This window comes from Archocentrus centrarchus, chromosome 22, assembly GCF_007364275.1.
Source record: "Archocentrus centrarchus isolate MPI-CPG fArcCen1 chromosome 22, fArcCen1, whole genome shotgun sequence".
NCBI classification, from domain to species: domain Eukaryota; kingdom Metazoa; phylum Chordata; class Actinopteri; order Cichliformes; family Cichlidae; genus Archocentrus; species Archocentrus centrarchus.
Window position 1 is genome coordinate 11,885,013 of NC_044367.1, and position 18,229 is coordinate 11,903,241.

General features: G+C 38.1%; 1 protein-coding gene across 1 annotated transcript; it reads left to right on the forward strand.

Annotated features, from left to right (window-relative positions):
• The first annotated feature begins 239 nt into the window (after window positions 1-239).
• On the forward strand, window positions 240-14,852 carry ppm1aa (protein phosphatase, Mg2+/Mn2+ dependent, 1Aa). The gene is made up of 6 exons (XM_030718521.1): window positions 240-662; window positions 1,560-2,413; window positions 2,511-2,628; window positions 6,119-6,230; window positions 6,359-6,416; window positions 13,437-14,852. Exons 2-6 carry the CDS (start codon window positions 1,577-1,579, stop codon window positions 13,464-13,466), a joined length of 1,155 nt encoding a protein of 384 aa, XP_030574381.1. The 5' UTR covers window positions 240-662; window positions 1,560-1,576; the 3' UTR covers window positions 13,467-14,852.
• The last annotated feature ends 3,377 nt before the right edge of the window (window positions 14,853-18,229 follow it).

The window sequence follows — 18,229 nt, forward strand, 5'->3', positions numbered from 1 at the left end:
CAAAAGGAAGAGATTTTTTTACACTAAAGGCATATTTTGACAGAAGCACGTAAGCAGCCTGTTTCTGAGGATTACACTCTATTATTTCCCACTGTGTGCTGGCTGTTTACATGAGATCTGGGAGCCCGCGTTGTTGTGTGCATGCTTTCCGAACACATTTCCGCGTAGCAGCCGGAGCAGCCAGCCGCGGCTCTTTAGGAATGATGTCATGTTTTCGAATGCACAACCTGTAACATCCGGGTCCCGTCTCCGCCGCTCGGTGCCGCTCAGGCTAACGTTAGCTAGCAAGTTGTCAGGCTGTCAAGTGGAGTGGCTGGGGTAGACGTTTCAGCTTCCCTCCCCCCTGGCTTGGCCGCACAAACCTCCGGCCAATCCCCCTACAAAGAAAGCCACGAGAAAATCCGGTAGAATATTCGCGTCAACTGAGATAATGTAATGCATCACGGACGTACGCAAAGAGGGATCTCCGCACCTACACAATTTATATGCACCGAGGCTTGAGTGACGATTGCTCGCTGCTACCTAGCTGGCTAGCTACCCTAGCTAAACCGCCGCAAACCCCCTAGTTTCGTCGGTGTACCCTCTCTGGTGCGAACTGCGGCCAGTCGGTCCTCGTTCCTTTTTGTAGCTTCTGCTGGTGTCGACTAGTATTTTGGTATTTGGTAAGTCATTAAATGTTTACTCTTTAGCTAGTAGCTCTTGAGGAACATCGGACAGTTGGGAGTTCTTAGCTGTGTTAGCATGTAGCGATTAGCAAGGCCGAGGGCTTTGCCTGCCTCAGCACGGCAGGGAGGGAGGCCTGTCAGAGTTAGCTGTAAGGGACAAGGTTCAAGGCCCGCAACCAGGCTAGGCTGTTTGTTTATTTCAGTTGTAGTGGGTACTGACTGCAGAGAAAAGTTTCTCAGTAAACTCAGCAGCATAATTGATTCTTACTAAATGTGATTATGGTGTAAACTAGTTTATTACAGCGTTAGTGTTGGGTTTGACCGATTGTATGCGCAGTGGTGGTTATCGAGTATGTGGTCAGTCGGTTAGCTGGCGCTAACTCCACAGGCTTGTAGCTGCAACTCTTTACTACCCCTTGTACTGTGAAATGTTCTGCATTGCGGAGGTCAGAGTAGTTTGGTGGAGTATTAAAATGCAACTAAGTAACTTAAAACGTATCGTTACATATAATGTTAAACTCAAAACAGCCAGTGGCCTGAGGGCGTTTCAGTCTGATCCACAACAGCAGCGTTCCTAATTTGTGTCCGAAATGTGCACACAGGTCTACTATTTTTAGATTGGCAGGGGCCTGAACTCAGCTCCAAGATGCTAATCTTTTACCACAAATGGCTCTAAGACGTGCTGTTAGTTTATTGATATAATTCGTGCCTCTACACATAAACTTTTGTATTTGTGTGTTTTTCAGAAATTGAGTCAGATTTCTTCTCATATCTATGTGTGTTACCATAATTAGAAAGCATACGTTGCTTCAAAGTTTTCAAATTGCTGGCTTTGATAGAATCACAAAATTTCTTCACCTCCATGTCAACATATTTGTCTTATCTGTGTTTCAGGCTTTTAAAAGGACACAATGGGTGCATTTTTGGACAAACCAAAGATGGAAAAGTATAATTCCCATGGTGAAGGTAATAACCTGAGGTATGGGCTCAGCAGTATGCAAGGTTGGCGGGTTGAGATGGAGGATGCACACACAGCAGTAATTGGGCTGCCTCATGGTCTTGACCTGTGGTCATTCTTTGCTGTTTATGATGGGCATGCTGGCTCTCAGGTGGCCAAGTACTGCTGCGAGCACCTGCTGGAGCACATCACCAGCAACTCAGACTTCCAGATGGCTCTGCGGGATGACCCCTCTGTGGACAGTGTGAAGAACGGTATCCGCACTGGATTCTTGCAGATTGACGAACACATGCGAGCCATCTCTGAGAAGAAGCACGGTGTGGACCGCAGTGGTTCCACTGCAGTGGGGGTGATGATTTCTCCAAGCCATATCTACTTCATCAACTGTGGCGACTCGCGTGGGCTCCTCAGCCGGGGCGGCGCTGTGCACTTCTTCACACAAGATCACAAACCCAGCAACCCACTGGAAAAGGAAAGGATCCAGAATGCCGGTGGCTCAGTCATGATCCAGCGAGTTAATGGGTCCCTAGCAGTGTCCCGTGCTCTGGGAGACTTCGACTACAAGTGTGTGCATGGAAAAGGCCCGACAGAGCAGCTTGTTTCTCCAGAGCCTGAAGTTTATGCAATAGAGAGAAGTGAGGGGGAAGATGAATTCATTATATTAGCTTGTGATGGCATCTGGGATGTCATGGCCAATGAGGAACTGTGTGACTTTGTGAGGTCAAGGCTAGAGGTTACAGATGATCTCGAAAAAGTCAGCAATGAAATTGTTGACACCTGCTTGTACAAGGTATGCTATCAATAAAACCTGTCCTGACATTTTGTTACACTGTTTGGTACAATTGTTGATTTACACAAATTCTTGTTTGTTATTTATTTCTTCACAGGGAAGCCGAGACAATATGAGTGTTGTGTTAGTCTGCTTTCCAGGGGCCCCAAAGGTATCTTCAGAAGCAGTGAAACGAGAAGCTGACCTGGACAAATATCTGGAGGCCAGAGTAGAAGGTAGGAAAGGAAAAAAGTGTTTTTTGTTAGTGTTTTTTCATTTTTGGTTGAAATTAATATAGAGAAAAACACAAAGTTTATGCATGCTTATATACCTTACTTGCATGTAGAGTCAATGAAATATTCTAAACTTTCTTTGAAAGTCACCACTTTTTATTAATATGAGGTTAGATGGCATGCACAGTAGTCAGTAAAGGAAAAAAATAGAAATGTTTATAAAGTCTATAGATGGGTTTTAAATATCTATTTTAGGCAGATTACACCAGCTGGTCCTTAAACATCTTTTTAACTTAACATTTTAAGGCAGCAGCCTGTCATCTGTTTCATGCGTTTAAATCATGCTAGAGAGTGAAGCATTGAAACACCTAATGAAGGACTTCACATTCATTGAGACTGCCATTGACATCTCAAATTTATTTGAACATCTCGCGCACAGTGTGCCAATAGAATATCTCACTAGTGATGCCAAGTCTCATATTTTACCAGTTGTCATCATCTCCTTTTATTTTTTTACTGGAACACCTTTAAATGTAAAGGTGTAGATTGTAAATGTAGATTGAAATGAACAGGCTATGAGTATGGCATTATTCTTCTGGAAAATAATTTTGAATTTAAATGGTATAAAATGGTATAAAAGCTGCTTGATTATGGCAACAATCGTAATCACTACAAGTTTAGTCAGCATGGTAATATGTTAGCGTAATTATTCATTAACAAACTGAAGGTTACATTTAATTTAATTTCAAGTAGAATTCAACTGAAAAACAGATAAAGGTTCCTACAGCTGCTTCACAAGGGGTCGCCTCAGCGGATGTATCCAGATTTTTACTCCAGATGCCCCTCCTGATGCAAGCCTCCGGATTTTCTTGAACTGACGCTCGTTTACATGTTAAGCAAATGTTTTAACCACAACAGTGTGGAGAAACAAATTTTTAAAAAGTTAGAAGTGATGAAGGTTCATCTGATAGTGAGTTAGTAAGTGATTATGGGGTATTTTTAACCAAAATGATCATTTCACAAGGGCAGCTGCCAGTCTCTGTGTTTCTGCCTCCACCACGGGATGTCTGTGGGTGCAGGTGGGGTCTAAGAGCCACAGGTGGCAGCGTCCTCAGTGGGTAACAGAGAGACTGTTGCCTGCTACCTAAAATGTACCAGGTGAGGGACCCTAAAATATCCATAGACCAAAGCAGCTGCTACTGATAATCCATCCAGTGCTCTTTGTGTTAACTTGACTATAAGCTCCTTTGAGCTTTTAGGGATGGGCAAAAAATACACAGCTACAAATAAAATAGTGCATGTCTGATTTATAGCAAAGAAAAAAGATGAGAGCTTTGTAGTGAAAATGAATTCAGAAGTATAATCCATTTATCAAGTTATTTTGTTCCCATTATTTTTGAAATCCTGATTGAGATTCAAATTCAGTCCCATGTTTTGTTGCACAACATTAGGGCTGCAACTATCGATTATTTTAGTATTCTAACGTTATTCTGTTGATTAATCAAGCAATTGGATAAGAAATACTTTTCTTATTACAAGTTCATCTGCATATTTTAACTTCTGTAGATTTACTGCAGAATTTTTGCTGTGTGAAACAAACAGTGGTCGGTGGAGTAGCTATAAAGTTCGCTTTTCTTCACATTGACACTTGGGGGTTGATGAAGTGCTTCTCCAGCTGTTTCCCAGTAAAGATTTAATGGTGGTTACAGGAAAAATCGCTGCTCCTTTGGACGCTAGAAAAACGTTTCCTTTCCCTCTACCTGAGCTCATATTTCGGTACTGGCTCCGCCTTTTTGCACTTGCCGCATGTGTGCAGACAGATTGCACATAAAATAACTGCTGCTGTTGTGTTATCAGTTTTTGTTGAAAAACTGGGAGCTGCATGAGCTTAATGTTGTAATGCTTTGTATCCATACCCGCCCTCCTAAATACATTCCTATTGGGGTGTTTTCCTACCAAACGATCACTCGTGCTAATGGCAGAGCCCGCTAGAAAACTTTGGTGACAGCAATCTGTTCAGCACAGCGAATGCTGCTTATGTGGGTGAAATGCACACAGAGACACCTGAACTGCAGAGTTTAAATGAAGCACTGAAGCAACAAATTTGTGTTCAGAATTTTTTATAATTGAATTATTGGAGTTACTCAAGGAATCGCAACCCTACACAACAGCAAACAAAGTTAGAAAACAGACAACTTCTGTTAGCTACACTGTTGCCATTGCTGTGGCACATGGCAGCATCATCCCTGGGTTTGTTTTTCTGTTAACACTGAAGCAAATCACTGGTTGATGCTCCACTGCATTGTTTCAGAGCAAAAAAAAAAAAAAAAAAAGTTGAAGCCAGCTCAACTTTAATTTGTCCTGCGTCACATCATAACACAGGAGCAGGTATAGGCAATGGGATTTTAAATGCCTTGTAGCTGGTCCTTCTCTTTCCAGGTTACTGCCTAAAAGCTTTTGTGAAGAGGAGCAATGTAAGAGGTCTTGCTAATGTTTTGTACTTGCTAGTATGGGTAGCACAACTTTCCACATTATTTGCACAGGGTTTAGCAACTTGGCTATGCCTGTCTCAACCTGGCTAACCACTTGGCTTTAAAAAAAAAAAAAAAATTTTAAATCCTTTTTTGTTTCACCTCCTGTTTTATCTGTCTTTTTTGCCTCCTCTGCCTTGTCCCCATTGTCTTGTGGTTTTGCAGGTGCAGGTACAGTTTTAGATGTGCTTGGAGCAAAACAAACTCCAAAATACATTTTGCCAAATATTACTGGAAGCCTTTAGCTGCTAGAATGAACTGTCTGCTTACTGATTGCTATATTTCTAATTAATATATCTAACATGATATATTTAATAAATTTTTTATTCTGAACATTTATTTACATGGCAGTCACATTTGCTTCTTAAGCGAAATTGATATATGATAACAATAAATAAACAAATAAAAATAAACAATGCCTGTTGTGGTTGATACCAGGAATTGATAATAATGTCATAAACAACAGAACGTGAGGGCGAGGATATTTTTACATGGACTAGTTTCTTTTTCACAGTACCAGTATTTACATTTCTGACATTATACTGTGGCACATATTATATGATTGTATTTTTAAAAGATATAATCTTGAGGAAAGCTTTGGCTGAACGAGAGACACAGGTAGACTTACAGTTTTTCCTCCTACATTTATTATTAAAATTGAGCTTCAATGCAATATTTTATTTAGTTAGAATGGCCATTTTTATTGCCTGTTACATCAGTGGAGACGTGTTACACTAACAAAGCTTTTCTTTTTGAAATGTTAACACTTAAGCGTAAATGAAACCCAACCATAATGAAACATCTGTGCTTCAGTCTAAATTTGATAATATTGCTCTTTTCTTTTAAACATCCTTGTACATGTGGATACACACCTTAATTGCTCGTGTCAAGTAGATATTTTCAGAAGCACTCTGGTGTTGTTTTCCAGAGCTGAAATCTAATCAGATTGTGTTTTCTAACAGAGATCATCAAAAAGCACGGGGATGAAGGAGTCCCAGATTTGGTCCATGTTATGCGGACGTTAGCATCTGAGAGCATCCCTAATCTTCCTCCTGGAGGGGAGCTGGCAAGCAAGTAAGTGAGCTTTGTGATTAGAATGGATGACTGTGGTATTGTGACACTGGGTTCATTTTTTTTTTTTTTTTTTTTTTTTTAATTTATTTGAATGAAAACTAGCATTTAATTTTTTGTCTTCCCCTCAGACGAAGTGTTATTGAAGCAGTGTACAACAAACTTAACCCCTATCGAAGTGATGACACAGTAAGTATTTAGCTTTAACTTATGGAGGTGTGCTTTGTTTGGAGTTTGCACGTTTTTGTTTTCTTTAAACATACTTGTACTAATTCTTGGCATGCTATAAATATCCAGCAAGGTGAAACGAGGAAACAGGCATATTGGCAAGAAATATTTTTCAAAAAGCAGAGAAAAAAAATTGGATTGACTCAAGTTCGGACAACTGTCTTAACTGTTTGTATTCACTAGTCCAAGTATAAAACCACAGTTGCATTGCAGATCTTGCTCATCAGTCCTTTTTATACAAACAGGACACAGAGCTTTTGCCCCTGTCCACTCAGATATTGTGGCTTTTACAATTTCATCAAATAATCTCACTGAGTCAGCTACATGTTGTTGCACATAATCTTGTCCTTGACAGTAAAAATTGTTCTCTGGTTTCTGTATTTCATATTTGTGTGAAGAAGGTATTCTAATTATTTAAATTAAATCACACAGTAAGTTCTTAGAAATTAGAGTCAAGCCTTTTGACTGATTTGTATTTAATGGGTTACATTGAGATTTATTTCCCAACCATTTTACACAAAGATTTCAGTGGGCACTACACTTCATAGAAGGTTTTACAATCAGTCAACTCAGTCATCTTTTTTTTTTTTTTCCCTTTCTGGATGTGTTTTTCATTTGTTTATATTCATGATGAGATTAAAAGGTTTTACTTACCATACTTCGTCCTGATGGGAGAATGCAACTTAAGAAAAAAAAAAATACTGTGATATACTGTGGCACTGCCAAATTTGGTCATACCACCCAGCAGTAGCTGTTACACATCATTTTATACTTTTAAATATAATAGTCATATATATATTGCGTATCAGAAAATTATGTCTTAATGAGAAATATACACTCAGTCTCTTCATTAGTACACCTGTTCAACTGCTTGTTAACATAAATATCCAATCATCAAGTGACATGGCAGCAACTCAGTGCATGTAGACATGATCAAGAAGACTTGCTGAAGTTCAGACCAAACTGATTTCTTGAACTTGACAGTGAGTTCCTCAAACGGTCCCCCCCCAAGTCAGCAGATCTTAACCCAAACCCTTGGGATGTGGTGAAAAAGGAGAATTCACACAACTGTGTGATGTGATGTCAATATAGACCAAAATCTCACGAACGTTTCCAGCATCTTGGTGAACTTGTGCTACAAAGGCAAAGGGAGTCTCACCTGGTACTAGAAAGGTGTACCTAATAAAGTGACTGAGTGTATATCTAAATTTTGTCCGTATTTGTGACTGCAGTATTACACAAATGCAGCGTGGCTCTTTTTAGGCATTAGCACTTTTTTAAAAAAGCTTGTTCTGAAGGGATTTTTTGTGCTCTTTTGTACTGAATTTGTTTCAGATATTCTGTCATGCTGACCTTTTTTTTTTTTTTTAAATTGTTTATCTAGTGAGAGCTTTTATTATAGCTCATGTAGCTTATGTGCTTTATCTGACTCATCCTTGTGGCAGTCATGCAGCTTGCTAATAATGCAGTTTTTCTTTTTAAAAGCCTTTTGTTTGAAATCTCTAGGTTTTTTTTTTTCTTTTAATTTTTCACACACGAGCTTTATATAAAGTGTGATTTGAATAAAGTACCAAAGATTTTCACTATCAGATGTCAGCCTTTTATGAAGGCTAAGATCCTACAATAGAAAATCTTTTTAGACTAATAATACTCCAGCAATACAAAATACAACAAAGTTTGAGTTGTATTTTGTTGAGTATTTCAGTAGGGCTGTGTAATTGAACCTGTTAGAGTAGGGGTGGGTGATATAGCCTTAAAATTATCACGATATTTCAAGGAAGTTTGCAGTAATATTTCTGGCAATATATAAAAAAATACTGAACAGTGTTTTACTGCAGATTGCATGCAGCAGCATTTATTAGTGCAAAGTGTGAAACTATTGCCACAAGGTGCCAGCGGCAGCATTATACAGCGTAGGTGGTGTTTGCTATGGAAATTTTAAGCAACCGTTACAGATTTGCGTGACTAGACATTTAATTGTTGCTGCCCTTGCTAGCTCAGCATTAGAAATACTAGTCTGTTAAACATATTTTTCTTATTTTATTAGAGTACACCGCCAACCAGGGTTTAATATTTTTCCCGAAAATGACATGAATCAAATCCCGGGAAATGATGAGCCATTTCCCGGGATTCCCGGGAAAAAAGTTTATTTAATTTTTTATTTTAATTAGGCCTTCTGTAGCCTGTGTCGGCCTTAACCTATTGTGATATTGTAGAGGTAGCTTTCCAGCTATGTCCTGTTATGCCCAGTAGGGGGCAACGTCGGCTTGATTAACGCAATAAAACCTACATCTCGACATTCGAGTGCTCGAGCTATGCGGTCTTGTATCGTTCCTCAACACTCCCTTAACAAATATAATTCGAATATTCCTCCATTGTACATGGAATTATAACAAGCTATTTTACAACTGCTGGTGCAAAACAATACGGTTCATCTCCACAGCATTGATAAAGGCTCAGCCACGCTGTCGTGGCGACATCTGTTGCGCTATATCTCCACCAGTGGAACGCTGTAATAGTCATTGAAAAGTTAACTACCGTACTACACTATAATATGACATAACACAGGGCCTTGTGTAATGCACTACGACTTGGTCATTGCCATTCTGGCATCAACAAATTTATAACACCGTGTCTGAGGGTTAAAGTAGGTTCGCTGTGAATCGTCTATTGAAAAACTGGCCAATCCTTATAGCCTAAAAAATATACATTTTACTCAACTCCATTTTAAAAGCGAAATATGTTAAAGCAATCTATTTCATGATAATTTCTTCACACATTAGGCCCGTATCCTAATTCATGATTGTTAGTAAGCGGCTGCAAACGAGGAAAAGAAACACTCGAAGTTAAACAGATATTTCTTTATTGTTCAGGGCAGGCATATTTTATAGGCTATATAATGCAATATAACAATATATAATAATATAAAATTATATAATACAAAATACCTTAGGGTAAACACATTGCCTACGATTTCAACAAATTAAAGAGGAAAAAAGTACAACTGTGTAATACCTCTATTAAAACGCTTGAGATGAAGGCTGAAGCCTTAAACGGAGGCTGAACGTGCCTGAAATGAAGAGTAATGCTTTTCGCATTAAACGAACCCTTCTCTCAATATTTCCTTAAATTTAACATTCTGAAGCTTTCTTTTCTTTTTGAAAGTCAAATCAACGCGCGCGACTTTTTTCCCGGTTTCCCGTCTAACGTTTCCCGGGAAACGGGAAATGGTTCTGATCGCATTTCCCGGGAATCCCGGATCCCGGGATTAAACCCTACCGCCAACTACCGGTTCAAAGATGTTATAGTACCACTGGCCACTACCCACCCATCTCGCTCTGTCAGTGAATGGCAGTTATAAATAAGTTGAGGGGAAAGCAAGTAGTTCTCAGCAGTGCTAACCAGTGCTGTTCAGCAGAATTTTTATATATATATATATATATATATATATATTTATATTTTTTAAGTGGCTGAGATCAGCTTTGTCAGATAAACTGGAATATAACCAAGCAACCCCAGTGTTGCGTAACCATAAACTGCACCGGGTTGTGGATGCTAGTATGGAAGAAAATAAGGCTATTGCTTCAAGCTGTGTTAAGATTGGCAAATTGTGACCCTGTGTTTGGAACATTATACATGGCAAGAAGTGTCACACGTTTCAGCCACATTTAAAATAGGATTTGATCATTGGGGAACTTAATTAAAAGTTTCATATAGTTCCTAATCTACACAAGAAATACTGGTTTGGCCAGTGTCTACCTTTGTCCATGCACAGTCTTTTGGGCTTATTGACTAGTCTTATATTTTCCTCTTGTTTAAACAACCAGCAAATGAGTTGCCATGGACATCCCGGATAAAAGCAGTTACAGTGTAACACATTTGCAGGAACAATAACTCAAGTAACCTGCACAGTATTGTTACGTAATTGCCTGAAAATAAAAAATATTTTCTACCTGAAATGTTGTATTTTGGGTTGAGCTTTTTAACAAGTTTCTTAAAGCCTTGCTTTTCCATTGTGAAACCACATAAGTAATTTCCATCCACCGTTTTGCTGTTCCTGTCATATAGAACGTAACGAGGGAGTACTCCAGCGATGCTTGGTTGAGTCGTGTTTACTTTCAGGACACACATTACCAGCTGTTGGCATCTATTTCTCAAGTACCTTCACAGCCCAATTGTACTCAACGTTTTTTTTTTTTTTGTTTTTTTTCCCACCTTTTTAGTGGAAACTGTTTTATATGCATATTTTGCATATTGCAAAGCTTTGCAAAATATGCAAGAAAACAAGAAGGTTGTTGAAGTAGCTCCATTTTTACTAAATCGAAGGCTGACACAGGGGTCTAGCTGTCAGACGTGCCTGGGCTTGTCTAGTTCTTGTGTGCGCTAGGGAAGTAAGTGCAAGGCATCCCAATATCATAGATATTGTGATGACAATTTTTATATCACGTAAAAAATTTATCCTGGCATTACTGTGGATAATATTATATTGGCACAGCCCTATTACACAGGTTTGTTAACTGCAGCTCTGTGTTATTCTGGCACAAGCAGGAAAACCACAATGTGTAACTCTAATCTGTAAGAAAGGATGGCCGTCATGAACACTGCTTACACTTTTGTTTGGCTTTGACTGACTTTGGAGACTCTAATAGTTAATTTATATTGTAATGTTAATAATTGTGTCCAAACACAAAATTTAGATTTAACTGCTGCTGTTAGTTTCTTTGAATTCAAATGTGCGTTTTTTTTTTTTTTTTTTTTTTTTGTGACATTGTGGTGCACAGCAGGGAGGACAGTAGCAAACAAGCTATATCTAAGGGCTAGATCAGGGGTCAGCAACCCGCGGCTCTTTGAGGCTTAAGCTGCGACTCTGTGTGGCTTGCAGAAGTAAATTATAAGTATCCAATTGAAGTGCATTTATTTTTGTCGGTTCGGTTTTTGTTGTAGTTCTAAATTGGAACATTATTGTGATCTTGAAATATTAAAATAAAATCATTTTATTTATTTAATTATTTATTTTCGTTTTTCAATATATGCGTCACTCGCGGTAGCCACTACTGGCTTCTGCTAGTATTTGCGGCTCTCAGTGTTTTCTTTTCTGTGGAAACCGGGTTCAAATGGCTCTTTCCGTATTAAAGTTTGCTGACCCCTGGGCTAGATCATGTGGGTAATTTTTGTAAACACTGACAGTAGTAATAATAATAATAACATTTTAAATAGCAGGGTAAACCTGATTTGAGACATCTTGTGCTGCTTTTGGCATCCTACAGACATTTTTCTGCTTTTCAGGACACTTTCTGTAGGGCTCTGCTTCACATAATTATCCATTTTTGTGTGGTTCTGCTAAGATGAAACCGTATCAGAAAGGCATTATTAGTAATATGGACAAAATAATATATGGCTTGACTTAAAATTATAACAAAATAGTGTTATTGTTACAGTAGTAACAATATATAAGCAATACATGACATCCATGAAAAATGTAATAAATAACTTTTAATCCTAATAAATACAGATTTGCTTTTTTGTTATTATTATTTATTATTATTATTATGATTATGAAATGAAAAAAGAAGCATTCAAGAATGTGAATTTGATATCTCAGGGACACTTTGCAGGAATTTGGTCAGATTTGGCACAGAGGTTCTCTTGAACAGAAAGAAGAAAAAATTAGATTTTAGTGACCCAAGTTCATGGTCCGTTTGACATCACAAAACATAACAGTAGGTAACAATTTTCCACTTTTGTCTTTGGGTTTAAACTATTTTTTTTCTAGTTCTGTACATGTAAACAAATGAAAAGTATTTTTGATCCCAAAATGTTGCTTTTGTGGTTCGGACAAATTTGTCATCTTCCTGTGTAATGCCAATTACTAGTGGTTTTGATTTAGGGTTTAACCTTTTCTCAAGCTGTTTTCTCTTCAAAAATTGCCTATAAAAATGGTAAAAATGTTCAATTCAAAGAAAAAAATAACTAATTAACTAATAACATAATAGCTATTTTGGGGCAATAAATCATCAAAATAGGCAGAATTAAAAATCTCAGACAAAAGAACTGGTGTCTGTAAGATTGTAATGGTACTGCTTATCAACCAACTGTAACTTTACTCTGAGAATCTTATTATTGTTTCATTTTTTTAAAGAAAAAATTATTTTAGTTAAAGCGTACATGAGATATGTTGGGCAATCAGAAATGAACCACAAGCTAGACAGTGTGCTGTGTTTCGTTCATGTCTTTTGCACTTTGACCGGATGTTTTAGCAGATTGCCCTTGTTTCTTATCTTAGATGCACAAGGCTTGCTGCACTTGTTGCACTGAGTAATATCAGTTTTGACTGTTTTGCAGTGTAGCCACTTGTGTGTATGGCACAGTGGTACAGCATGCGTGAAAGTGAATAGCTCACGCCCCTCTCACACAGACTGCAAGAGAAGATCTCTCTCTTTTGGATGTATATTGTGAAAATGCAGAGTGGAGTCATCTTCCATGACTGAACCCTGTGACCTGTTTAATGGCAGTGTCACTCACTAAATTTTATTTATTTATTTTCATTAGCTGATTCAAAGATTACATTCACAAATGAACTCCCAGCTTAGACGTTAGAGTTTTAGACTTCAGTTAGGATTTTTGGGACTACAAAATTTTGCATCAGTCTTGTGATGTTGTAAAATGAAGCTTCCTCCTTTGTAGAGTCATTAGAGTTGAAGCTTAACTTGGTGCATAACAACAACGCAAGGGCAACATGCAAGCCTTTTAAACCAAAATATGACACTTGTCAGCCATGCTAATGAGAATTCTCTGTGACCATTGTATATGGCTATATTGTGTATTTGATAAGCTAATGATATTTTTTTTATCTCTGTTATTTCCTATATTTACAATAGCATCAGTTTTTAAATGTCTCTATGCACTCTTGGTCTTATGGAGTTCTCATGGATGTACAGCCAGAGTCTGAAGGGTTTTTCGTTCCTCTCCTTTCTTATCAAGGACTCTGCGTCCACAGACGACATGTGGTAACACAACCTCCTACCACTAACACAGCATAGAGTTTACAAACCACCATCCTCTCAAGACCCACAGCAGCTCAGCTCAGCAGTCTTTCTCTCCGTCACTCTGAGCTTTTGGTTTCTAAGAAGGGAATTTCATGGGAGGAGGAGGAGAAAAGAGGAGGAGGAGGAGGAGTAGGAGGAGGAGGAGGAAGAGGAGATGCATGCACACAAACCTGGAACAGTGCAGCACCAGTCCACTCTGGAGTTCAGGATCCCCGCTGTCTTGTCTCCCCTTTATGTTCACCCACCTAAATATTCTCTAAAGTAATCCATAACAAGTGAGTCCACAAAGTTTTCTTCCATTTTGTTAAATAATCAGCTTAACTAGTAAGATTTTTTTTTTTTTTTTTTTTTGCTGTAATTAATTTGATTCACATTTCCTTGTGTGTATTTGTATATTTCTGTTTTTGTGAAGTGCAATTGTCCTGTACAAACAGCCTGTATTTAATGCAGCTTGATTTTAAGTTAAAAAATGAAAGAAATGGAAAAAGAGAACCTTTTATGCACTATCTGCCTTTTCCTGCTCTTCTGGAATTCTAACAAATGTCTATTCAGTGACTATTATCGCTTGTCCTCCAGGCACAGTGTCTCTGCGCTTTTATTTCTCTTTTTTTTCTCCTCCAATTAGTCTATGCTCCTTTAAGAAACGGGTAAATTGTATAGTTGACAGCACAGTAAGCTCTATATCAAACCATTTGAATCCTAATTATTTTTCCCCTGTGCTTTTTTTTTTTTTTTTTTTAAATTGTATTTTACTTTTGTAAGTAGTTTTCTGTACATGCTCAAATAATAATGGCAAGGTGTTTCTCAATCAAGTATGAAGTGGAATTTTATTTTTCTTCATTTCCTGCAAGGTATCTGATGGGTCCCATGTTAACATGTTTGTCCGTAGGTACTTGCAAACGTGTGTGGGTGTGTGTGTGTGCGCATGTGCACGCGCACTTGTCAGTATAATGCAGATCTGTATGCGCAGCTCTAATTTCATTTTGCTATGGTGGTTCAGACAAACTGGGCTGGAGTTTAAGGGAAGTGCTCTCTCCTTATCCATTTTCAGCCCCACGCGGTGTTTCATATCAACTCAACATAGGCTTCACTGTTTCTAATTCCAAACAGCATTGGACAGCAGAGTTTATATCTTACCCTGTTTGACCCTAAAAATATATATCAAAACTTTACTGTAACCTGTGATGACACAAATTCATTTTAAATGTTGGCAGGTTCGTCAGGTTTACACATCTGTTGTCATATTTGAATATCAATTTCTAAATGTACATGAATAACAGTGACCACTGTGGGTGCCATATTTTTTTTAAAATCTCACTTTCAGCTTCATGACAGCCTATGCCAGCCCCCCCCCCCCCCCCCCCCCCCCCCCCCCACAGCCAGATGCAGTTTTTGTATGTGTTACAGATAAGTTTGAGCTTCTGCAGTTAATTTGACTGATGTGAACAGTTTAAGCACTGAACAATTCAAACAAAATCTCGCATTAGTAATTTGAATATAGAAGAAACTGCTGGCTCTAAATGTACAAGGCTTTCTTTAGGACATTCAGACCAAGAACAAATCTGCTGACGGAGTTTTCATAGTTGTACAGTACCTTTTTATTCCCATTAGATTTGCTCTACTAAAAAAAAAAAAAAAAAACTGTCCCCCACTGCACTGTAAGACACAGCACAATATTTTGCTGCTTTAGTGTTTGAACTGTAGGTTAACCCCCCCCCCCCCCCCCCCCCCCAAAAAAAAAAAAGATAGCCGCTGACTAAATCTGTATTTCACACACAGTAGATATATTTCTTGAAGATAAAAGTTTTATTTCAAATTTATTTTCTGCCATTCTTTGTGTTGCATTGTTGGAAATTTATATATGTATATATTTTCAACTTAAATTTTAAAGGAATAAATCATGTTGCTTGAGCTAGTTTTTTTTGCCATGGACAGAATGCGGTTCGTTTGTTTTGATGTGGTTGTGTTTTGTGTTCAACCAAATATTCCCTCTAATACATTTAGTGTTCATGTCATCAACAGTTCCAAATATATAAAATTCAGAGTAATAATGTACTAAATTTACACTCCTTGATTTTATCATAATGACAATCCTAACAGTTTCATTATTTTTAGATTTGTGGGTAATTTTTACGAGAAAAAAAGACTCATTTTGACTATAATCCTGAATTAGCTGCTTTCTAATATGCTTAATGTGGCAAATAATGCCAAAGAACCCGAAGATTTTGCAAAGTCTGCGTCACTATGAGGAGAAACTAGCTACAAATGTTTAGTTACTGGACTAACTGCATTTAGATCTCTTAGTTCCTATTGGTTGCTTTTTAAAGGTGCTCTGTGGAGTTTTTAATCATTGGTTAAAGAGAAATGCTTTGAGTGGGTCCTCACTCTGTGAGTGCTCACTTACAGGGAGGGACAAGATGTGCAAGTGATGTGCATGAGGTGACATGAAATGCACTTTTGCTGACTGCAGGGGGCAGAAAATTGTATATCAACAGCTAGTGTCATCATAACGTGACATTATGGCCCTTTCACATAGAAAGCGGCATGTGCTGCGCTGGCCGCTAGATTGCGCAAATGGCTGAAGAGTTGTGTTGCGCTGGCTGCTGTGCTTTACCTGTTCTGCATAATTTTTTTTTTTTGGCGGCCACTCCCTGTGATTCTGCGATTTTTATTGGTCGTGTGAATGTGCGGCATGTGTGAGTTCTTCCTACCAGTCACACTTGCGCTGTGCTTTGCTTGGTGCAGTAGGAAACCATAGAAAAGAATGGGTTTCAGAGTGCAGCGGCGTCACTGTCACATATGTGAAGGGCCCTTTAGAGTGCCAAAGAACCATTAAAATACTGCGAAACCAGAAGATGATTTAGGGAATGGAGCCTAGGAAAATGTGATGTTCTGAAAAAATTTGATAGGCCTTAAAGCAAAATGAATTTGCTAAGACATGTTGAATGTAACTTAACTGAGAGACTCCATAGTGTACCTTTAACCAGTAATCCTACAAAAGTATGACAACAATCAAAAGATTTGCTGAAGTGGCAGCTAACTCAAGTCGGAAAATCTCTTTGTGTGTTTGCATGAAGATGTGGTTTCACTGAATGTTCCTTCCCAGATTAAAATCAGATTGCAACAAAAATCAAACAGCAGAGTAAAAATGTTTCATTTGTATCTTTTTGGTTTTAAAATTAGAGTTGCCTTACCTTAATACTTGTAAACCTGCTATACTCAATTTAAAACATCAATCTATTCAGTGGATTTGAAAATCAATATGAAATTATTTTATTTAATTAAATGGAGCAGTTCATATTTAATCTGTAAGCTATTTATTTTGCTCTGCATAGCTTGTGTTTGTTAAGTGCACTAAGTGTCTCTTACCTAATATTTGTCAGCACTCAGCAGCTTGTTGCAATCCTGGTAGGTATTTCTAACTTTGGTCATTTTTCTCTTCAAGTCTAACGAGGAACAAACTTTTTTTTTTTTTTGGGTATGTTGAGAGCGTTGACAAACTCATGCCCCGGTGTTTTCTCATAATGAATTTAAAGACAATGTTGTGGCCCTTAAATGATGCTTGTTGATTACCCACTTTCTACAGTAGAGATGCACCTTTGAATATTCAGAATTGTTGTAGCTGAAATGTTGTCAGATGCTAAGAGTGGCTTGACTATGATTTGTCCACATGTGCATGTTTAAATTATTTCAGATTTCCATTGCACCCCTGTTATTTCCCCAACAACTGAACAAAAATTGTTCCAAGCTTATATTCTTTTTTTTTTTTCTTTTTTCGTCATTAACTTAAATACCTCGTGACCTCAGTAGGAAGTGTTTGTTTTTTTTTGTTCAGCAGTTAGTTTTAATTAGAGCCACCCCACCCCCCCCAGAGCCCATTACTTTAATACTGGTCTGTTTGAATGGGATATTGTTATACTCATGTACAGTGTTTGCCTGAATTGTGCTGATGTTAACAAATAATGATTGAAGAAACTACTGGAAAAGACAACCTGTTTTAGTTAGTAGGAACACTATTGGCCTTGTCCTGTAAGCTGCCCCTCAACCCCAGCCAATGCCCTCAAACACTCACCCATGTAATTTCAGCTTCTTGTGCACTTGTGTGATGCTCACTTAGTTCAAATCTATAATTGTATTGAGTTCAGGGTTTTAAACATGTGAGATGTGTGAGAAAATAAGTGTGACTATACATGACAAGTCATATGCACTGATCGTCTATATAATCAGCTTTCTTTTTTCCTTTTGTTCAGAAAAATTATTGTATGGAAAAAAAAAATATTATAAAGCTATTTACAGAGTTACCTTTGGTTGCCTGGAATGCATCCTATATATTCTTGTATAGAGGATTACCTGGCAGAAGCTGAAGAGATTTTAAAAGCTTGCGCCCTCTTGTGCATATTTATGTACCTCAGTTGTGGCGTTTACTGTGTGACCCTTAGTGGTGGGGGTTTATTCGTCCCCTTACGGGACAAGCTGAGCCTCGCTTTGACCTTTTTCAGCTCATAAATAAGCTCACCGATTTGCCTTACCCAAACTCACATTGCCCCCTAAAGTTACTTGTCCAACAAAACACTACGAGGAGGAGTAATGCTGCTAACATTACACTCTTAGAGATTTAAATCTGTCCATTTTAAGGTACTTAAGCTATCAGCAAAATGACTTTGCCAGGTTGTCACCAGTTATGACTTTTTCAACCTTTTGCTGGTTTGTTTTATTTTTCTTCTTTCC